Source organism: Dipodomys merriami, unplaced genomic scaffold (genome assembly GCF_024711535.1).
Source record: "Dipodomys merriami isolate MVZ:Mamm:240054 unplaced genomic scaffold, mDipMer1.0.p SCAF_5, whole genome shotgun sequence".
Lineage (NCBI taxonomy): Eukaryota > Metazoa > Chordata > Mammalia > Rodentia > Heteromyidae > Dipodomys > Dipodomys merriami.
Window position 1 is genome coordinate 73,852,277 of NW_027206068.1, and position 24,722 is coordinate 73,876,998.

Sequence of the window (24,722 nt, forward strand, 5' to 3'; positions counted from 1 at the left end):
TTGATAAGCGATATTTGTCTAAGTTAATTAGTAGGGAAAATTCAAATACTATACATTTATGTAGAAGGTCTTTCAGAAAACCTATACTTTAAGTACGAATGCCATAATGGTTAAAATGATAGAAACCAGATTGAAATTCTAAAATATAAAGAGTGATGACAGGTTTGAAATTCTTCCAAAATCAGGCAGAGGCCATAATTCTCTCCAGCACAGAGGTGTGAAGCTGGGCAGACAAGCAGATGGCAAAATGGAAACTTCTTCAAAGTGGTTGTTTTTAATCATTTCTTTTGCCATCTACTATCTCATAGCTTTGATCCAAAAAACGCATTGGACTGTCTTCAATTAATCCACTACTCAATCTTTTACTTTAAAAATGATAAAATAAAATAAAATACTCCCTGGAGTATTACTATTTAATTCAACACAGTGCCCAATAAGAGCAATACAAAGCTTGAGTTTAAAAGAGACAAGAGACGGATTTGTTTGCCATCCCATTCACCGATGAGAACTTATGGGCACAGCAGATGCTGGTACCTCCTGGGCCTGAAGCCTTTGATCCATCTGTCTCTCTGCTGAGGACACTGGGCTGTGCTCAGGATAACAGACTAAGTGATCAGAATTGGTCCCCAGCCTAGTGCTCTTTCTCAAACTCTAACAGCCTTATTGACTGCTCCATTTTTGAAGTCATCCAGATCTATATCACAGAATACGTACATGTATGCAGTCCCTGACCCACAGGTCTTTCTTTGTCAACACTAGTCAATCAAGGCAATACACTTAAGAATCTGATACATCTGATACCATTTTGTCACATAAGAGCTGAGTCCATTTTGTGTGTGTGTGCCAGTCCTGGAGCTTGAACTGAAGGCCTAGCCACTATCCATGAGCTTCTTTTGCTCAAGGCTAGTGCTCTACCACTTGAGCCACAGCACCGCTTCCAGATCTTGGGGTAGTTTAGAGGAGATCAGAGTCTCACAGATTTTCCTGTTTCAGTTGGCTTCAAACTGCAATTCTCAGATCTCAGCCTCCTGTGTACTTAGGATTACAAATGAGTCACCAGAGCCCAGCTAGGAGGCTGAGTCCTGAAGTAAACATCCTAGCTTCTGCAAGCCTCAGTTTCCTTAGCTGTGCAATCAAGTTATTGTAATGGTCATGTGAATACATATACCAATGAATTGAAATACAAGACTAATTTGGGTTCTTTGTCTTTCTAAATCTTTCTAATTTTTACCCACTATTCATTTGGGATTAGTACAAAAAAAGGCATTATATAAGATGCATATATATGTATGTATATATATACATACATATATATACATATATATATACATACATACATACATAAGTTTGAATTCTTCCTCTTCTACCAGCTGCTTTAAAAAAAAAAAGATTCAGCTGAGGATATTAGAGACACAATTAAATCTCCTTGTGACATAATGCTTCAATGAATCCTTCCGTGAGCTCTACTAGGAAATTTTTAATATTTTCATGCTCATGAATCTCAGGCTAACTCTATAACATACTCCAGAAGTCACAGTGAACGTGGTATGGTGCACTATGTCTTGCAATGACATTTAGACAGAAGCAGTGAAATCTAACCTGATCTAGTGACAAATCTGATGTAGCTGAATTTGATGTGGAATGATTAATTCCAATTCTAGCTAGCCTGGACAAAAGTTCTTGATACCCTTCGCGTTCAACTCAAAGCAAAACCGTCGGTAAAAAAAATACTCAGGATCTATGATCACATTTCAGAGGGATTTATGCCTTCTGACTAATTGACTTGTTATCTATGCTAATATATTCATGACTCTGCCCTCATATTTTTGTTTTGTAATAGATAATGTGTAGAACTAAAGAGCAGAGAAACCAAAGCTTTTTGTAAAGCCCTTTTCTACATGTTTGGATAGCTCCAAATATTTTATTTCTGTAGCAAGTATATGGCTTCTCAGAAGGCAGTCTCTTTTAATCAGGCATTACTGCCTAAGGGAAAAGCTTCAACACTGTCCCCTTAGGGAGGACTAACTTGAAAACGCCAAGACTACATACAGTTCCCTTCTCTCCTACCACAAATGTTCAAAACATGAATGAAAAGAGCACTGGGTGAGGCTGCCTCCTGTGACCTCTGTACCTTCTGTCATTCCAGGTGGGGCTGGAGGGCAGCAGGGCTTCCTGGGCTGTATCCGCTCCTTGAGGATGAATGGAGTGACACTTGACCTGGAAGAAAGAGCAAAGGTCACATCCGGGTTCAAATCAGGATGTTCCGGCCACTGTACCAGCTATGGAGCCAACTGTGAGAACGGAGGCAAGTGCATCGAGAAGTACCACGGCTACTCCTGCGACTGCTCCCACACGCCGTATGATGGGACTTTCTGCAACAAAGGTAAGGCAGAAAGCATTTCGCCCCTATTTTAAAGACATCCAGGGAATCCCCATTTATCTGCCCAATGGTGTTTCCAGCAGGAACAAAGTGTGTTTTATCCTGAGGCTGAGACGTGCAGAATTCCTCCCAGGCCTTACTTAGGAGGTTTCCCAAATCATTCATTAAAAGGAGCTTTGAGTGCAATAGAAAATTCCCACCTTCTGACATTGACATGACAAAGCCAAGAGCTTAGTCAACATCCTAATAGAGAGTGACCAAACAAACCGAGTCCGAAGAGGCCTTCAGGCCCCATCCTCCCGAAGAGGAGTGCCAATCAATCAACGAATGGATTGAGCAGTTGCTGGTATGAATCAATCAATGAAGCACAAAGAGCTCGGGGATAGATACCCTCAAGTCACTGAGTTTGGATTCAAGCCGTGCTCACAGGAAATTTTCTTTGGTCAGTCACTGTCACCTAATCAGAGCCAAGTTTGAGTGGTTCAGCTGGTGCTAAACCATGGGGATGCTGAGATAGGTCTAAGGGGCCAGCTTAGAGCATAATACTACTGTATTATTCCAGCCTTAGAGGAGCCCTTGTACTCCCAATAAATTCCAAAGTCACTGAGTAGAAACAAGAGTCCAATGCACGCACATATTTTCTTTGGGATATACTCTGTCATCCCATGAGACTAGAAGAAATTCCCTCCACTGGTCTGTTGCTTAATCCCCCTCTATGTAAACAAGAAGGGTAAAAAGAACAGCAGGTGGCACTTCTCCTAAGCACCTCCAGAAATGCCTGTAAATCACTCTTCTCTTTCTAAATGAATGCAGAGCATTTGAGCAACGTTTCCAGTAAGTGGTTGATGCATCTCTCACTGAGAAGTTTTACATAAGTAGCCCCCTCCTACTCTCATGAACGCATGGAGAGTTGTTAACGCTGGCATTATTCACAGAAGATGCCATACGCAGAAGAAGGAATTGTTCCCTAGCATTCTCTGTACATTCAGGCTACTCTCTGGTGGGGCTAGAATATGAGCATACAAATTGGATCCGACAGGGTTTGAAGAATGAGCATGAGACCCCAGCAAAGATGGAAAGAACACTATTGGAGAATAATGGCATTGCACATCAATGGTGCTATTACACTGTGTCTTTCTGCTCAGAACAACATGGTTCTGTGGTTTTCTGGTGGCATACAATGGAATGAGCTTGCAGAACCCATTAATTTTGCACTTGTAGAAATGACAGCCTTGCGATTACCATTCACTGTGCCTGATGCTAATTCAGTGCAGCCATTTCCTTGCCAAAGGAATGTCTGAATGCAATCAAGTAAGCACTAGGGCCGAACACATTCCACTACATCTGTATCCATTTAAAGGAAATCATGCTCCCTTTGCATGTCCAGAGTTAGGTGAAACACCCTAGGCCACACAAAGACCTTGAGGGGTTAACAGACAAAATGCAGGAAAGGGGCAAGATCATTCAGTTAGCCAATATTAGAGACCAAGCCAAATGAAGCCTCTGTGTCTCCTCTGACATTATCTCAGAGGGTTTATACAAACAGCATCTCAAAACTTTCCTCATGTGTGAGTAGTAGGAAAAAACTTGCATGTGGTTCAATGGGTGGCGTTCACGGAGACAAAATGAAAATCTTTAACACTGCAGAATACCTTTGAAAACCCTTTGTAAGCATCCTTCTAAGTCAAGTATCTTCGTGATTTGACAGCTGTGCGGGTTTAGCAGAGTCATGAGGCCTCCTGGGAGCGCCATCTGCCCTGAGTACACATCTTCGTGAGGATGACAGGCCCTCCCTGCTCAGATTCCCTCCTGACCCTTCCTCTGTCGGCTCTGCCGTGACTCGTCATCCAGGTGGCTCTTCCCGTGACCCTCACACTTGTGCTATAACCACACCACAAAGAGCAACCACAACTGGCCCAAGGAGGAGTTCTAGGAAAGTCCTTTTCTGGCCTTCCCTTGACAGCTCAGTTCTGTGCTAGTAGCTATGGGGAAATGCCCAAGGTATTTTTCTAATGAATAAAGGCAGTCCCAGCTTGCCACATACAATCCAAATACAGGTGTATATAAAAACAAGCATGCTCACATGCTCAAGCACACACACACACACACACACACTTTTTGAGTAGTTAGGATTGTAGGCCTCACCACCATGCTGGCTTTAGAGGTTTTTGGCTATTATGATTGAGCAAGATAAAAACTGAATTAGTGGATGCAGAATTTACCATAACATAGTACAGGATGCCAGATTCATCTTGCCACATTCAGACACCTGGTTTATTTGTTCATTTATGGATTGACTCACTTATTTAACTCTCATTCGCTGAGTGTCATCTCAGTCCATTTTGTGTGGCTATAGCAGAATACCACAGACTGAGTACTTTTTAAAGAACAGAAGGTTATTATTTGGCTCATAATTCAACAAACTCAGAAGTGCAACGTCCACGGGCCCCATCTGGTGAGAACCTTCATGATGTATCCATCTACAGTAGAAAGCAGAAAAGCAAGGAGCAAGAGCAGGAAAGGGACTAAACTTTTCTATCAGAATACATTCCCTAGATAACCAACCCATTTCCAACAAAGCAGCACTAATCCATCCAGGAAGAAAAACTCTCAACACTCTTGTACTGGGGACTGAGTTTCCAATTCCTGGACTTTTGAGGGACATAGTCAAACCACAGCAAACACAATGTGTCTGGAAGCCCTGAATATGTCATTGAGTCTGTTCACACTGAAATTTTCAAAACAGTTTGGTGCTTTACAGATACAAAATCAGAAAAGTCTAGAGGGTGTGATAGCATTGCCTGGTCTCTCAGTCTACTAAGAAGAGTTCTTCATTAGGATCCCTTCTCTGAGCCAAGTTTGGCAAGAACTTATCATCAAGAGGCACAAAAATAAACCTTAATTCACTTGTCTACAATCTCTTTTCCTCTGAAAGAAAATGTTCGTGTTCATTTGCTATATATATATATATATATATATATATATATATATATGTATTCTTCAAACACTCTGAAAACATTTTCTAACTTTAGGGAGTTCTATATTTCTCTTAAGCATTCATTTGTTTGTTGCTTAGATAAAGGTCAAAATTAGAAGTATCAAGGTCACAGGACTACTGAGAGACTGAGTAATGGGTGGATGGCAATCATGGCAATGTTACTAGGATTTACAGTTATGCATATCAGCCCCACTGTGGTCCACCTACATCTCTTTCTTTCTCAGTTTCATGAGCTGTATTTTAATGTTTTATGATCTGTATTATTGATAAAGCCAATTCAACTCTGTATTTTCAATAGACAATGGAATCTAAATGGAGTTTGGATCCAACTTCCTCCCTATTGAGTTGTGAAAATTACTTAATGTCTCTAAGCCTCATCCTCAGAAATATATACCTACTTGTGTGTATGTGTGTGCGTGCATGTACATGTGTATATGGGGATGAAATGCTGGTCCTAGGGCACTGTCCCTTAGCTTTTTCACTCAAGGTTGGAGCTCTATCACTTGAGTGATAGCTCCTCTTCTGGTGTTCTGTGTGTGTGTGTGTGTGTGTGAGTGTGTGTGTGTGTGTGTGCGCGCGCGCGCATAGTTAATTAGAGATAGTCTTTCAGACGTTTCTGCCCAATCTGGCTTCAAACCGTGATCCTCCAAGCTCTGTCTCCTGAGTAGTTATTATTACAACCACAGATGCCTGACTAAATACCTACCTTTTAGGGCCACCATGAGGATCATATGGAATACTGTGAAAAAATTTACAAAAAGAGAGCCTGACCCACGTCCGTACATCAGCACCTGCCACTGCTGATTCTCACTGATTCTCCCTTCCACTTTAAACCATGCCACCTTGTAGTTCCTGAATGATTTGTCTGCCAGATGCCCAAACGGTATCATTTCTATGACTCCAGAATCCTGGGTTGTCACTTTGGTGCTTCAAGAGCAATGACAATGTCATAAAATAGCTCTTATTTAAATTTTGGACTCCAAAAATAACATTCTGAAGGTAAAATAAGGTTTCTACAGTCGACGCTCTGGTAGACTGAAGGACATGCAAACATTCTGGAGGCTACACCTGGAGATGAGGTCACTCCCAGAGGTCACTTCCGGTGGTGCACTTCCGGTGGTGCACTTCCGGTGGTGCACTTCCTGGTACAAAGTGTTCATCTTTTTCTTTTCTTTTTTTTTTTTTAAACAAAGTGTTCATCCTTGCCAAGAGCCAAGTTGGGTCACCATAGCAATCTGTTTTTGGTTTTGGTTTTGGTTTTGGTTTGTGGACAAAACCATAACCCAATTGCTAGTTAAATCTCTCAAAGAGAGAAGATTTGATTTCCACCTCTGTCCTGAAGTGCATTTCATGTTGGACAGAAGAGGCAAGTTTGCCAAAAGTAATTTCAAGACTGCACAAAGTCTGCTTATCCCTAGCTCCAGGTGCAGAACCGAATCCGGAGTAAAACTATGGTGTGGTGTGTCCTTTTAGAGTGGGTTAAAAGCATTCCAACACAATTAATATAAAATATTGTAAATAGGTGAGGGCAAAAGAGGAGAGAAATGTTGGACTTTAGCATTATGGGCTCCCATCGCTGTAAGAAACCAGATACTGCTGTCAGCCGCAATGGTCATTTTTTTTTCTCCGTTTTACCCACCTGATCTTAATAATCCTAACTTGGAAGACAGATTTACACCTGTCAGGAGAGAATTTCCTAGGCTCCTTTGTCATTTCCAGATGGAACAGAAGATTGGCTAAATTTGGAAGAAATCCCCCAAAAAACAAAAATAGAATCCTTTTGTCCCCCTTTTTCCCTTTAAGTGTTACTCAATTCATGCTTGTTTCTTAAATCTTAAAAGCTTTATGAGGAAGGGAAGAAGATTTTTTTAAAAATAAAAGATTTTTTTACATAAATATGCATATAGTAATGGACAAAATAAAATAGTTTTAATTTGATTCCCAAAAGTCAAATCTGTAGAAATAGCAAGTTTATTATAGAATAGGACGGGGGGGATGAAATAATATTCACTATCTCCCAGAGTCCTCTGTTGTCTCTGATTAAGGAAAACCTGCACAATTAAACTCAAAAAAAGAGATTTTTAAATGTCAGTGGGTAAGATCAAGTCCTTTGTAATATGTTCTAAAGTAAGAGGACAGAGGTGTGGGATTTTATTTTGATGGTATGATAAATAACCTTCTTTTCAAGTTGGTGCAATTTTCTGGCCCCCACCAGGTTTTTGGATGCAATGGATGTTTTTCCTGTGTGTGTTTTGCATATGTGGAGTGTTTGCATTTTCCATTATTCAGCAATGATCAGAACTCTAAATACTGTCACATTTACAGAAACATACTCTATCTTCTCTCGTGTATTAGCTTTATGATTTTACCTGCAACTCTATACATTTCTCTTTTCTCTCTCTTTTTTTGTATTTCTGTGAGCCTAAAATGAACCATAAATTGTCCTGAGGGTTTTGCTTTTAAATTGCTGATGTTAGGGGCTCCCCTAAGGGCAGGTCTGCTCACTGGTGTCCACATTGCCCGCAATACTTCATCATGTCTATGGGCCGTGGAGCCCTGAGTCTGACACACAATTTCTCTCTGCTACTACTGTTTTGTGAGCTCATCATTTCTAACAGGCAGCTCTGGACTTAGAGTCAGACCCATTCTAGACATCCCTTGGCTAGAGAAAATTTACTTTCTTAAATGACCGAATCCAATGGTCTTTGACCTCGCTTTTCACATATCTGGTAGTCCACTTTCTATATCAATCAAGCTTTGAATTTATTCATGTTTTTACTTTCATTGGTTGTAATTGTGATTTAGATAAATTGGCATTTAGTGTTTTTTTTTCTCCTTTAAAACTAAATACTGAGCTACTTGAGAAGTAGAAATAGGAAGAAATAAGTTCAAGGCAAATCTAGAGGAAAATTCATAAGCCATATCTTAAAATTTATGCTGAGTAGAGGGGTTCCGGCCTGTAATCCCAGCTACTCAGACAATGGAGGTAGGAGGATTGAGCTCTAAGGCCACCCAGGCAAAAAGTGTGTGACTTTATCAGAAAAATAAACTAAAACAAAAACAGAGACATGGCTCACATGTTTGCCTAACAAGCACAAAGTCCTAAATTCACACCCCAGTATCAGTTTTTTTAATCTGAGGAAATGAAAATTATTAGACTCAAATGGGCTCTCTGAACCATTCTTTAACGTGTTGTATTCATGCAAACTTGAGGACCAGTCATAAGCCATGGTTACCTGGATCCAACAATTTCCTCCTGTTGACTCTTTCAAGGGAAGAGTTTTCGAAACAGAAGGTGGCTTCTAAAGTGTTCAAGCTCTAAGGAGGCCAAGATCCTCAACATAATTGAACTGCTGGCAGTACAAATGGACATAGCTGTGTTCTTTGTTGCTGGAAGAAGATCAAGGAGCTTGATCATTAATAATAATTCTTCTCTTTGAATACACTGGGCAGAAGTCTAGAGAATTATGGGGATGTTGGCACAAGCTGCTATGTGGGAAGCAGTGGACAGCCAGGAAAGAAGGTGGAGATAAGTGAGACCAGGCGGGGAATGAGGCAGAGGAGGTGGATCCAATCACAGCACAAAGAGAACTCAAGAGAAGAGTGAGTAAGACCGGATGTGGATGACTCCTGATGAAGATTCTAACAGGAGACAATTTTCCTCCATCTGTCCAAAGAAAGCCTGGCCAGTAAGGGGTGACCCTTCTAACGCTGAGGGATAGAACTTGGCTTAGAGAAGAAAACCTTTTGAAAAACATTTGTCATGAAAGAATCTCAAGTCTAAAGGTTCAAGATGCCCTATGAACCTCAAGCATGACAAAAACAGGAACCACTGAAAGATGTATCATTAAGAAGGGGTGTGTGGCTCTGATCAAGAAACGTTGGACACTTAGATGGACACATTAAATTGTCATGCACCATGTACAACTTTTGAAGTTCAGAAAAATAATAAAATAATCACAATAAATCCCAAATACATTGGAAATAGCTCCCAACTTTTTAGAATCATCATGGAGATCTTTAGCAAATATTACCAGCACCTATCTTAGAGAGTTTTTAGAACTCTCTAAGGTAACTGCTATGATTTAGAAAACTTATTTAAATGTTCCTTTTATCCCAAATGGTGAATACTCTCTTTGCCACCTCTGGACGGTGTTAGGGATGACTCAACTAAGCCATTTCTCCATTTTCAGAATTTAGTAAGCCACATTGTTATCTTCCGTGCAACACCCTCCTGTATCACAAGCCACATGCAGTTATTAGAGTACTTGGCAATTTCTTTGAAAACATCAAAGACTATTTCAAAATGTCTTATTCCCATAATTACAATGAATTTATTACTATCCTCCCAATGTTCGTCTCTTGCCCTAACATTCAAATGTCACTGGGTTACATGTGTCAACACTTCAATTGCTTTAAATTGCTAAGAGTTCGAGAAGCTCTTTTTGTCCCAAAACCGAAGTATCTCACCGTTGAAAGGGATATTACATCCTTTTGTAGCCAACTGACATCCCGTTTCACATCTTCTTTTATAACAAACACGAAATATGTTTGTTCACAGCAATTTCAAGATATAGGTATTATCACCTTTGGTTTGAAAAATGAAGATGTTGAGACTTCTAGAGTTTAAGTATATTATCTAAAACTCACATCACTGGCAAACACCGGATTGGGATCAGAATCTTGGGACCAAATGTGTTGTTATTCTCAGCTTCCACACCAGCATGGAGCCATCGTGAGCACACTGGGCAGGAGAGCCCCAAAATATGACAATGGAGAGCTGGGAACCCCGTGTCCCACTATTTTGCACCAATATTTCTATCAACGACAGGGAACGTCTTCCTGAGGAGATATCTCAGTATCTTCAGACTCTCCAATGTAAGGAGACAAGTAAAAAGTGTCTAGCCTGAAACTTGCCACATAGGAGATATTTCGTAGATAATTCATTTCCTGCCCTTTCTTTAACTGATGCCTAAATGAACCCTCAAATGAACAAACTCCAGGGAAAAGAGATGGCCCTCGGTCACTGCTCATACCAGCTCTCCAATGACCCAGAGGCCTTAAGCGTATATTGCTTCTTGTCAATGTGTGATAGTGAATTGGTAAGTGTCATGACTTTTAGATAATTCGCCTCGCTCACTTGGGCTTATTTTTTTCTGTCATTCTGACAAGGGTAGGCCTGTGGCTTAGAAGTCCAGGGAAAGTTTCCATTTTTTATTTTCCTTCTTCCCTGGGGCTCCTGGTATGTAGTCAAGCAAGGAAAGACATACAAACATACACATGCATACACATACAGCAGAGTGGAGATGGACATGGGTTCCATTTGTACATTTCTAACTGCCAAATACACACACACACACACACACACACACACACACACACACGTATACACTAGAGCAGAGAGAACTGTGAATTCCACCTCTAACTTTCTAACTGTAAGTCGGATAAGAAAAGATTGCTTTTTCTTTGCACTGGTCAAGACTCTGGGACACACCAGCGCCATGACTTTGGGTTAATGGTGGCGGGGACTTCGCTCTCCAAATGCAGGAGGAGAGCAAGGGATGTGGAGAATCTCACCGAATCAATTCTTCTGGCACAAGAAACCACTTTAGATTGCTTTCTAACAAAGAAGGTGATTTGCAGAGTAAACCCAGGCTGTGCCCTGAGAGTTTTCTTATTGATGAAATTCCTGCTTTGCATCACTGATTGGCGGCCACCCCAGGGTTGTGGGGTCTCTGTGCTGGTCTGTACACAGAGGTGTGTGGAATGAGCCTTGATGATTAGACTTCCAAAATCTCAACAAAACATGGGGATGAGCCAAATGAATCTCTGTCCCCTTTTCTGAGGACAGGAGAGGGTGGAGTGCTGTCTCCTTCCACGATGCACAACTGTTACAAAGAGGAATTCATCCTGGGATACTGAGCCTGGGCCTCCAGCTCCTTTGGACCCCCTTCACAGCAGTGCTCTGTTCTCTGCATGAGTCTTCCCTTCTCTAGCCAAAGGATAATGTAAAAATTATGACACAAGTGAAATATTTATCCTCTAGACAAGAGTAAAAGATTTCACAAGCAAGCATACTAGAATCCAGATCAGATATTCTTCCCTACTTACACAAATCCACTATGGGATTAAACAGAAGCCTTTGCCAACCTCACACCTGCATGTGCCAGGCCCACCAACCTTAGCACACACATGTACACCCTCACACACACATATACACATGCATACACATGCATTATGCTACCAAAGGTGTCTATAGACTACCATTGAAATGGAACTTGCAGTGATTTGTCTTAATTAAACTTGAGAGAGAATACAAGTTCAAATGGAAGAAATTTGTGGAAGAGCTGAATGACTCAAGGAGTATTTCCAAACCAGGCTCTCTACACACAACATGATTTCTTTTGATCTGATTTACTGGCCCATTTGGCCGTGATTCTCCTGATCAGCAGATAAGCGGTACCAGCAGGAATGAGTCTAGGAGAAGAGAGTGGTTTTTGAATTGAGCCCAAGAGGCTGAGCCCTTCTGCATGGCAGGTGTTCTGAGGAAGAGCTTGGACCAGAGAGCAGAGCACAGAGCAACTTCAGAGTGAGGGGAGCAGCTGGGCACCAGTGGCTCGAGCCTGCAATCCTCCCTACTCAAGAGGCTGAGCGCTGAGGATCAAGATTTGAAGCCAACCCAGGAAGGAAAGTCCATGAGACTCTCACTTCCAATTAATGAACAAAAAGGTGGAACTAGAGGTACGGTTCCAGTGATAGGGTGTTAGCCTTGAACAAGAAAAACTAAAGGGCAGGCCTTGAGTTCAAGTCCCAGTATTGGTGCGCGCACGCGCGCGCACACACACACACAAATATATATATATATATATATATATATATACATATATATGTATGTATATATATGTATATATATATATATATATATACATATATATATGAACTTAGACAAGCTTCAGCAGGAAGTTAAAATGGCTCTGTGAGGACCAAGACTGGAAGTACTTTGATAAGAGGCTGGAAGGGACAGTCAGGGAAGACAGAAGTTAGTAAAGATGCCCTCTCCCCCTCTGTCATCTTGCCCAAAGCCATCCCTGCAACGGAGAAGAAAGGCAGTATTGTTTTCTTCTCTCCTTTACAAAGTTTCCTTTGCTATTAAGGCCCAGAATCAAGGCTAATATCATCTAGTGCTATCATCTATATTCACAAATAAACCATCTTTAGCTATTGATCCATGTTGGAATGTTGTACTCTAGAAAATGTATCCTCAGTTCCTTAATTTATACTATTATAATGTACTAGTTATCATTATGTGCATAGTGTTTGCATATCTAGCAGAAATATTTTCCTTGAAATCACCTAACTTTCATCTCATCATTTAAAAGTGCTGCCTAATATTCCATCCTGTGGGTTTTCCAAAATTTATTTAACCTAAATGTTAAATAATGACTCACATTAATTTGATATTAATCACTCTTTCTGTTAAAACAGAAACAAATGAGCATTTCAACTTCTGGGGTTTTTTTTACTGGCAATAATATTTTGGTAATGTTTTGTGTAAGTTGCATTCTCAATATTTTGCATTCTTAGGATAGATGGGCAGATGGGTAGAAGTAGAGAATAGGAAACTTATGCTTTCCCAACATAGAACCAATCCAGCTTTTCCACCCACAGGACCAGTGAGCACACACACCGTAGTCCCTGAGAGCACCCACTTCTCTCAATGTGAGTTTTCCTTTTGCGTGAAAACAAGAAGCCAAAAATGGTTTGGTATCATTTAAATTTCTATTTCTGTAAATCCAGAAAGGGCAGGGGTGCACACGGGCACATGCGCACGGGCAAGTCCACCAGGGTCAAACTGCAGTCAGGACTCAGTACTTCAGGCAACGTGCATTTACTTCAAGACACTGACCTGATAGAAATTTTAAAAAACACACACACACACAGAAAAAAAAAGGTTACTCTTAGATGTCAACTTGACTGGTTTAAGATATATCCAGAAAACTAACAAAGCGTGATTTCTGGGCATGTCTGAGCGTGTATGCAAGGGAAAGCAGCATTGAGTTAGGGGCGAAGGATAGACGATCCACCCTTCAGGGCCAAGGTAGAACCAAAGGAGAGAAGAATTCAATTGCTTTCTTCCCCTCCCCCATCTTCTCCAGCCGTTGGACATCAGGACTCTGGGTCCTTGGCCTTTGAAGTTAGAGGAGGCGTCAGGAAGGACAACGTAGGGACTGCTAAGCTTCATGGACACACTGGGGTCTTTAGCCCAGGTATGCCCTAGCGCCCAGCAAAAGTGATACTTAAATACCATATTAAAGCCATTTCTGTCAAATGCAAGCAGAAATAGAATAAAATAGTAGCATGAAGTCGTGTTTCTTTCCTTCCTTCAAAGCCAACTGAGATCAAAAAAAGAAGGAAATGGGGACCCCAAATAAATTCATCTTCAATGAAACATGAAAATACCCATTGGCACAAACCTTGGCTTAGGGGTGGTGTAAGCCAGCGGCTTTGAGAGTTGACTTCGAACGAAAGAGATGACCATAAAGTCATGTTTTCTTCACTTTGCTCCAAGTTCAGCAATTCCTTTATTCTACTTTGGTTTCTTCCTCCTGTTACTTTCTTATGAAGTATGGCTTTATTTTGTTCCTATGAAAGTGGCATGGGAGACTGAGTTCCTTTCATCTTTTGATGCTCTTGAATTTTTTATACAGACCATGTATGCCTTTTTTAAATCCATCTATTTGTTCTTCGTCTTTTAAGATTTTTCCCCCCTCAAAATGAAGATACTTTTGGGGTAGGGATTTTTTTTCAGATAGTGTTCTAAAGTTACTTCCTTATTTTTGCGGGGAAGGGAAGAGACAAGTATTTCTCCCATGCCGTTGTCTTCAGATCAAATGTTAAATTGTTTATAATAAAGCATGAATATGCTACACGGGACAGATTGAGAGGTTTGGAACTTAGTCACGGTTTTAGAGGAGGCAAAGATGAAAGGATGAAAGCTAGGTGATTTCAAGGACAACAGTCCTGTGAGATATGCAAATGCTACATACATAATGATAACTAGTATCTTACAATAATATAAATTAATTTAAGGAACTTAGGATACATTTTCTATGGTACAATCTTCTAACATAGATCAATAGCTAAAGATGGTTTATTTATGAATGTAACTAAATTATAGCACTAATTCAATTAGCTCTACTCTGCCTCCTAGGCCTACTTTACCCCAGAGAAGGGGAATAGCACATACCATGTTCTGTTTTGTTCTTTGTGTGTTTGGTTTTATTAGGTCCAAGATCAGGACTCAAACTCAGCACGTGCTGCTTTCACTCATTGGCTAAATTTTCTTTTAAAATCTGGAGGAAAAAAATTACCTTTGAAGTCAAAAAACATTGTCAAATATACTATTCACATATTGTTCTTTACTACCAACATGCTGACATAGTGTAGCTTCTCCTAATCGTCTTGTGGAAGAAAGAAACCACAAGAGAAATAGATGTCTTTTGTCTCAGAGCTCATGCCTCCCGTTCATCATTCATCTCCCTCTGCCCATCTCTCCCAACCCCATCCATCCTTTCAGTGTTCCAAGCTCCATTTTCACAGGTGTACATGGAATGGTATATTCCATTTCTCTTATATATTTGCTCCTCAGTGATTAGAGCCACACAGGGGACAATCCCTTCTAGACCTAGAGTCCCCGTCTTCAGCTTGGTACCTGATACAAAGGAGGTTTGGATAAATGTTTGATGAATGAGCGTTTCCAAGAATCCGCGTCTAGATTAAATGGCTTTTTCTGGAGGTATGTTCTGAATGTGAGTTCGCTGTCACTGGGAAAATAAATAGGAAGTCAACTTGGAGATACAGTGAAATCAGTGCACATCATTTCCATAGAAGTTTTAGATGGCCTTTCCCTGTCTCACAAAATCCCCTTCCTGGTGCAATAAACTCACAATCTGAACTCTAATAAGCTTCCCAAAGCAGATACGCTTCCTATGTCAATGCAATCCATCTCATTTCAATCTCTGCTTTTGGGAAATGAAATACTATAGGTTTTGTTGTTGGTTTGGTTTGGTTTTTGGTTTGGGAGTTTTCTTTCTTTGGAGGCTATAATATGGTGTTGTTTTTTATTATAAAGGTGATGTACAGAGGGGTTACAGTTACACAAGTCAGAGAATGAGTTCATTTCTTTTTGAACAGTGTCACCTCTTCCTTCATTTTCTCCCAGTTTTTCCCTCACAAACCCTCTCTCCCAAAAATTGTAGTTCATTTTCAACACAGTGCCTAGTGAGTGTCACTGCTACATTTGTTCACCCTTCATCCCACCATTTCTGTGCTCCCCCTTACATTCCCCAAAACAGGTAAACTTATAGACAAACAAAAGGTACAGAAGTTAAAAACAAAGGAGGGGGGAAAGGAAAATAACAAAAAACCTCTTGTTTCCATTTCTAGTTCATGTCAATAAACATCATTTTATATGCACATAGCTATTGAGCCTTTGTGGTCTCACTGAAAGAATATTTAGGGCCCTGTATAATTTATCCTGTCCAAGTGTAATTTTTTGTCTTTTACTATCCATTCACTTGTAGATTTATAGGCACATTCTAGTTATAACAAATGAGGGAAATTATGTAACGTATGTTTCTTTGGGTCTTGCTTACTTCACTTAATCAAATTTTTCCCAAGTCTTTCCATTTCCTTATGAACGGTACAGTATCATTCTTTCTGATGGAGGTATTGAATTCCATTGTGTAAATATACCACATTTTCTTGATCCATTCTCCACCGAGGGACATCTAGGCTGATTCCATATTTTAGCTTTTGTAAACAATACTGCAATGAACATGGTTGTGCTGGTAGCTTTTGTGTGGCATTGTTTTGTAGTCTATGAGCTAAATGCCCATGAGTGGAATTGCTGGGTCATAGGGAAGCCCTGTGTTTCATCTTTTGAGGAACCTATACATTACTTTTCAGAGTGGTTGAACAAGTTTATATTCCCACCAACAGTATAATAAAGTTCCCTTTTGGCCACATCCCTGCCAGCATCTGTTATTGTTAGTATTCTTGATTATGGCCATTCTAACTGGGGTGAAGTGGACACTCAATGTTATTTTGACTTGTATTTCTATTATGACCAGACATGTTGAGCATTTCTCCATGTGTCTGTTAGCCATTCTTACTTCTTCTTCTTCTGAGAAGTGTCTCTTTAAGAATTTAGCCTATGAATTACTTGGGTTGTCATTTCTTTGAGGGTTTGTTTTGGGGGGTTAATTTTTGAGCTCTAAGTATATTTTAGATTTGAGACCCTTGCATGATGCACAGCCGATAAAACCTTCTCCCATTCTATGAGCTTTCTATTTATCCTGCTGGCTATGTCCTTTGCCATTTAGAACCTCTTCAGTTCAAAGTAATCTCATGTATCCAGTCTTTCTTTGATTTGTTTTGAGTCTGAATGTTTACTTAGTAAGTTTCAACCCATGCCTAGGAACTCCAGTGTTTCCCTTACCCCTTCCTGTAATATTGCCATGCTATCTGGCCTAATATTGAGATCTTTGATCCATTTAGAATTGATTCTGGCACAGGATGATATATAAGAATCTAGCTTCATGGGCTGGGAAGGTGGCTCAGTGGTAGAGCGCTTGCCTTGCATGCCTGAGGCCCTGGGTTCAATTCCTCAGCACCACATAAGCAAAAAGAAAAAAGCTGGAAGTGGCGCTGTGGCTCGAGTGGTAGAGCACTAGCCTTGAGCTGACGAGCTGAGGGACAGCACCCAGGCCCAGAGTTCAGGCCCCATGACCGGACCCAAAAAAAAAAAAAATCTAGCTTCAGTTTCTACATATGTATAGCCAGCTCTGCCAGCACCATTTGTTGAAGATGCTATCTTTCTTCCAGTCTGTGTTTTTGGCTCCCTTATCAAATATTTGTTGGCTATCAGTCTGAGAGTTGATTTCTGGGTCTTCTAGTCTATTTCATTGGTCCTTGAGCTTATTGTAATACTGTTTTTAAAACATTTTTCTTTTTTAATTATGTGTGTGCCAGTCCTAAGTCTTGAACTTAGGGCTTCATGCTCTTGTTTGGCTTTTTCTCTCAAGAGTTCTAATTCAGTCACAGCCCTATGTCTGGCTTTTTGCTGGTTAATAGGAGATAAGCATCTCTCTGATTTGTCTATCTAGGCTGGCTTTGAACCAGAATCCTCAGATCTCAACCTCCTGAGTGGCTAGGATTACAAGTATGAGATACTGGCCCTGGCTATTTTTTTTCAAGTTTTAAGAATATATGGTGATGGGTTAACTCTGAACCTGTGGTGCTCATCAAGTGTTAAAGTCGTAATTTAATGCATCCTATAATTAATATTATTTTGAAAGTCATTCCATGCTACTTTTATTTCTCCTTTTTCTTGTTGTTCCCAATATCTTTTTTCTGAGAAAACACTACTATATTCAGGGCAGTTGAACCACAACAAACACCCAGGAGAGGAAAAGAAGGGGCTGTTCAAGCATTCAGGGCACGCATTCCTAACACATTCATCCCACTGACCTGCAAAATATCAGTGGGAGTCAAGAGAGGCCTACAGACAGAATATCTGAATCCACATTTGACCTCTCAAATCTAATCAGTTTTATTTTGATCATCGCACTGAGTCTCTATTAGCTTTGCAAACACTCATTAAAAGCCAATTCACAAACAGCATTTTAAAAGACCTAGGAAATATCCCCCATATGTAGATACAAAAATCTCTCCTTGTGCTGACCTATTTCAAGATCAATTGACTATAGATCCCAAGGAGCAATCACAAACTAAATTCCCTTTTAAAAAAAAAAAGTATTATTGTTGTTAAAATTGAACAAAGAAACTCCACCTTAAAAGCACAGGTCAAATGTTTCCTCCTCTTAATCCCAAATGAAATAAGTCAACTTTCAGCTCAGCTTTTCTAGTCCTTTGTGTGGCTTTACACTATAGCAGGATTCAAAGATTCGAGTGACCTGAGCTCGGGGCTGATTCTACGAGCCCATCGGATCCCTCACGAGGGAGGGTAGGGGGCAGTTTTAAACCACGCTGCAGCTGGCAGTAGAGGGACACACAACGTGGTGCCTGGCTGACCTACAGCTGGGGACTGGGGTGGCCCACAGCGAGGACAGCACCTGATACTTGCTGACGCCCTCTAGATGTTACCAGTTAGCTCTTAATGATGCAATAATCCAGTGCAAGAGACACTTCTATTAGACCTACTGTACTGACGGGAGAAATGAGGTGACCAGAAATTAAGTAACTCGTCCGAAATGACCCATCTAGGTGGCAGAATGACTTGAACATAGCCAGGTTCACTCTGCTCTTAACCACACCCAGCTGTGGATCTACCCAGACGGTTGAACTTCCTTTCAAATAGCAGGGCAGAGGTGAGCCAGTGGCAATATTTAGAGATACTCCCCCCCCGAGACATCATACAGCTTGGACCAGGATCCAGGGTCCTTAGGGAACAGTGCCTTGATCTGAGATCCTTGGTCTGGGCAAGGATTCCCTGACTACATGCTCCTAAAAGAATAAAAAAAAATGTTAGATGCAAAGCCCAGCTTATGTACCCTTCTTCATGTAGTTTGTTATAAATGGTATACACGTACTGTTGAACTAATGTATGCCATAAAATATGTACAGAGGGGGAAAATCTTTCTTTTACACCAAAAACTTACCGTAAATTTACTTCAAGTAGCACTCACTTGTATTAGCATTAGAACTACATATCCCAGACCAAAAACACATATTCTGTAAATAATTTAGGTTCTGTTTTATTTTCAAGTGTCATGGAATGTCTTGATCTAGAACCCCATTTTCCTAAAATGGTCCCCTTGTTGTTTTAGATTATTTATCAACCCATACATGAGGCTCTTGACGCATTACAATCATCCTGAAACTATGCATTAAAACCAAAACAAAAAAAAAAAAAAAGCATCTTTTTTAAAGCCTACAGCAATCCCCAAGAAAAAGGTCACCTGACAAGAGAAATTCTCACTAGAATAATTCATTCAAATACCAGAAACACAACCTAAGTGTCGATTTATTCTTTTTAGCTTTTTTTTCCCCGTAGCAACATGGGAGCCAGTGTGTAAAATGGAACTGCTGTTGGGGACAGAGCTTGTCGTATTCTGGCCAAGCATTTGCTTTTCTGATGATAGCAATAATACACACAGAGAGAAGGAAACATTCAATGAAAGTACTTTGGCAAATCCAGAAGGCTCAAGCCCTCTGACAGCACCTCACATGCCATCAGCCTATTGCTACTTCCTGGAACCAAAACAAATGAGGGTAAGGAAGAGGGGTTCCACAAAGCAACTAAACACCAAACCCTCGAAGCCTCTCTATCCTGCGCGGGACAGATGAGCTCTTCGTGTGCCATCTGTCTGCTCTGCACTTGAATTCTCCCAGAAGCTCTGGGAAAGCTGAGAGGTTTATTTACAGCTGGAGCCATTGGAGCCTGAAGCCCCACAGATTCTCACTCTCCCAACAGCCCTCTATTCCCACCTCCTAACCACATACACGCATACACACTCCACACACACACACACACACACACACACACACACACACACACACACACACACACACACACACACACACACACACACACACACACACACACACACACACACACACACCCTCCACCTGGCAGAACTGCATAAAGAGAGACTCCGTATTAACAACATCAACGTGGCTGAGCAGAGGGATGACAGTTAAGTTCCACAGGGACTGACCCAAGGCGGTAACAACCAAGGGTCTAGTCTGCTGCTCAGAGCCTCCAGCCCAAGGCAAATCCCAGCTTCTCTTCAGTTCTTCTTGGAGGCAGAGACACACAGCTCAGAACAATTTGTCCTTTAATGTGTTAGGCTTGACAACAGGGCATGACCCGAGAAGTAAAAATTCCTTTAGTGTCGCATGAATGATGGTGGTGGTGATTGTGGATATGTGACCTGGGTGAATTTTAACTCAAGCACCTGATATAGATTATTAATTGCCTCAAAAGCTTAAAGGTGGAATTGATTACAATTTTTTTCCTGAAGTTGGAATCCATAAAATTCTTCTACTGTCCCTTTAGAATCCCCTTACCCAGTTGGGAGAGATGAGGGAGAATGATGGAATGCATCACGATGCAAGGTACTCACAGACATGTTGCATTGAAACCTCTTTGTACAACTACTTAAGGATACACAAATAAAAATAAATGGAGTAAAATCCTCTACCCTATGGTCATGAGAATCATAACTATATAAATGTCCTCACCCTTACATACCACAGGTGATACCTGACTAGAAGTTAGCCAACCTATTTGGTTCTTACTTCTAGATCTTTGGCTGCCCATCTTTTCATCATGTCTTTATCGGTTTGATCCTTATTAGGCCCCTGAGCTTGCCTGAAAATGTTCCAACTCTACCTATATCTTAGAGGATGGTTAAAACTTGGAAGTGCATTTGGGTTCAAGGTGTGAACATCTCAGATCCTTCTTGCACAGGAAGCGGGGCCTTCCAATGGTGGAGATCATGCATGCAGAACAAGAACACGAGTCATTTGGGAAGAAGGGAAGGGCCATCTCCCTTCCTGAGCCTAGATTAGGCAGCGCTCTGCATTCCAGACACCTGTGCAATCTGAAGACTGCTCTTTGGGTGCCAAAAACATCTCAGAGACTTGTCGAGAATTCTTTCCTTTAAGGGAGTCATGGCATTTAGCAAATAGGGCAGCTGCTTCTACAACAGCCTCTCTTCTCCCTGCCACCAGAAGTTACTTTTGCAGTTTCCTTCTTGGTGTTCAAGGGCAGGAAGGACAGAAAACACTTGGTCATCTAAGACCTGCATGGAGTGCCAATTGGAAGTGTGTGTGTGTGTGTGTATGTGTGTGTGTGTGTGTGTGTGTGTGTGTGTGTGTGTGTGTGTGTGTGTGAGTGTACATGTGTGAGAGAGAGTATAGAGTATGGGAGAATGCATATATTCATGCATTATATATAATTTCCGAGGGAAAATATAGACACACATGGATAAACTCATTCTTTCTGGAAATCATACATGTGTTTTCCAGAAAACCGTTCTGCATGTAATTTTACATGTATGAGGAAAAGGGGCATCGATCCTGCAGAAAGCCTTTCTTGGGTAGCTTTGATTTACTTCATAGATGAATGAGCTTATTTCATGTAGTAATGAGTACCTCCATTCTATTTTTTTCCAGAAGTGTGGTACATACAGGAACAAAAATATTAAAGGAAGTTTTTAGTGTCCATTCTAAACTGTCCCCATCCTCACTTTAAAACAGTGGTTTTGGACTGGGGTTGTTGCCCCCATGGTAAAACACTTGCCTAGCAAAGAGTATGGCCCTGAGTTTACTCCCCAGTACTAAAACGTCATGTTTTTACTGAAGTAGAAGGGGGACCTAGAACCTAAGTACATGCGTGTTGCATAAGAGGGGTGTCACTATGTTAGGGTATCAACTAACCCAGCCTTCACCATAATGAAACCCCTTCATGCAATGAATGCATGCTGATAAAAATAATAAAAGGGTCTGATTTGTCAAAGCCATTTGCAATATAATGAGGATGACCTTCTTTTTCTTTCCTCCTCTCATTTTTATTTCTTTTTCTTCTCCTTCTCCCAAAGTATAATAAATTCCTGAAATTCTCACTTTCAGGAACTCTGGATAGTTCACAATCCTGAAATGTACTAACAGCCCATTATACATTTCTTGGAGATGAACCTTTGTTCACGTTTCATCATTTAGGGAGACATTACTCTTAATCAAAATTATACGCAGCAATAGAAATACATCACTGAGAAGTTTTTGACTCTTCTTTTCCAGAGAGGGAGGTGGAGGTAACTATGGAAATGTCTGAATAATATATGAATATGCTCAAATTGGTCCATGATGCTGTTCATTAACGTTCCTGCATTCAATGAGGGGCCAATGGATTCAGGACATATGTACTGCCCACTCTTTGTCCTCAAAACTCCTGTGGTCACCAGTTTGAGTTACAACTTAGTGTACTGAGTTAAAGACCCAGGGCATGGTAGAGCACCTGCCTAGCACATGCAAGGCCCTGAACTTAAACCCCACAATCACCAAAAGAAAACAAAATCAATTGCACTTACTTTTTAGTTAAGTTTATAGGTAATAAACCATGAGTCGTTACCTGGTATCTGCTTATATTTTTAATTTTCAAGGGTGAAAGTGGCAGACGAATCACTTCACATGTGTTTGTGAAAACATCTTGGGCTTGCACAAGCACAGCATAGACAGAGCTGAATCTCAGCAACTCTGCACTTGATTCTGGCCTGCTGATGGACGGGATGACCACAGACACATCTGTCACTCCCCTGAGCCTCAGTGACCCCATCTGTAAAATGGGGAGGGAAGAGGAGGCATCACAGATACCTTCAGGTGTTGCCATGGAGTAATTTAGTTATATGCTGGCCGGTGGGAACTTACCGGCTGGCCATTTCCTCATGGTATTGAGAGTGCTTGGGTCCGGCTCACTACTAATGCAGGTAGGACAGACCCGGGGCTATCCGTGAACTTGCTGCAGGCCTCTCTAGACCTCTCTGAGCCATAACAGTAATGAAACACAGTGATTGCCTCAAAACCCCGATGGGCAAGAATTCTGTTTGCCTCAGGCAGATCAGCTGATGAGCAAGGTAGAAATATAGGACATTCCATGCTAAGCATAGAGCATAGATTAAAGTCCTTGCTACTTAGAATGGGCATTGAACCCAGCAGGTGGAACAGGCAGGAATTAAATGACTAAATCTACAAATAAATAAAAAAAATAGAATTCCTCAACACAGTGGTTTCATAGGGAACTGTGACATTTGCTGAGCAGAGGTAAACTAAAGCAGACATTGAATTGGGGACAACTTCACTCACTAAAAGCTATCTTAGTAACCCCTGACCAACCTCTGTTTAAACACAGCCCACCTTACTAAGCCAACAGACAAGGAAAAGCAGAAGAAATTAACAACGTCTGTCGAACGGTTGAGCCACTTCATTCCTTCATTCCTAAAGGCACCTGATAACATTTTCGCAACCAACCTGCTCTGTTAATTAATGATGATATAGAAGTGCTTGCAGTGACATTTCTCTCCCAAAGCTCACTCTAGAAAAGAAATGACACTGAAAAATTTCCACTAGGAAAAGTCTACGCAGGCCGACAAGTTGAAGCGCACACCAATGAAATAAAAACATGAAAATTTTAAAAACCAGCAAATTCCATGTAGCTCAGCTCAGCAAATATTGATAGAGTATCTGCTTAAGGCCAAAGTCTGACTGAGGTTACACGACACAGCTCTTCTCAGATGCTCCATGCAGTAAGAAGCTAGGAGTAGTCACTCTCATCCATGTCCCAATTCCTTATCCCCTTCCAGAACCTTCCTTTCCTGAGGAAAACTTAGGGATGGGCCCTCTAGTTACCTGTTTATTTGCAAAAGATGTGCTGCATGAAAAATGTACCTGTACATGTATGCATGTAGATAAAAAATGGCTTTCCAAAATTATTTGTGTGTATACATATATTTGTATATGTAGGTGTTTCCTCTAGAAATGGGACAAGGGTGTTCACATTGATCCCATAACTAGTTCATAAGTGGTTCCGAAATTTTTATATAATGAAATATTATTTATATTTTATTGTTTTATATATTGTAGATATTAACATCAATATTATATTCATTATAGCAATTCACATTGAATGCTACATTGAATATACATTTTATTAAAAGTAACTTAATTTTACATTAGACATTTAATATTTGATATTATATATACTTTTTTGTTGGTGGTGGTCGTGGGGCCTGAACTCTGGGCCTGGGCGCTGTCCCTCAGCTCTTCAGCTCCAGGCTAGCACTTTACCACTTGAGCCACAGCGCCACTTCCAGCTTTTTCTGCTTATGTGGTGCTGAGGAATTGAACCCAGGGCCTCATGCATGCAAGGCAAGCGCTCTACCACTGAGCCACCTTTCCAGCCCAATATTATATATACTATTAAGTATATTGTATTTAATATCAGAGTGAGAGAGTGAAGGTGATGAAATACCCTGCGTTCAGGGGCATGGCTCAAGTAATATACAAGCACAGGGCCCTGGTACTGAAAAATAAAGAAATAAATCTACCAAAATGTTCGCCATCAAGATATCTACGTAAGGGCTGGAAATGCAGCTCAGTGGTAGAGCATGTGCCTAGCATGTGGGGAAAAAAAAAAGGACTCTAGATGTGGGAATTAATTTTTGCTATTTTTACCATTGTTCTTAGAGATTACTTCACAATGTACTGTTCCTCCAAAATGTTTTCAGCTGTGGGGCTCCCCAGCTTCCTGACGTCACCCCT

The 24,722-nt window shown here is 40.8% G+C and overlaps 1 protein-coding gene across 1 annotated transcript in view; it reads left to right on the forward strand.

The window, feature by feature from the left end:
- Positions 1-24,722, forward strand: part of Cntnap2 (contactin associated protein 2) — a 1,671,549-nt gene that overhangs the window by 1,508,124 nt on the left and 138,703 nt on the right. The window contains exon 18 of the mRNA XM_069996967.1: positions 2,147-2,383. Within this exon, the coding sequence (XP_069853068.1) occupies positions 2,147-2,383 (237 nt within the window). The remainder of the gene's footprint in view (positions 1-2,146; positions 2,384-24,722) is intronic.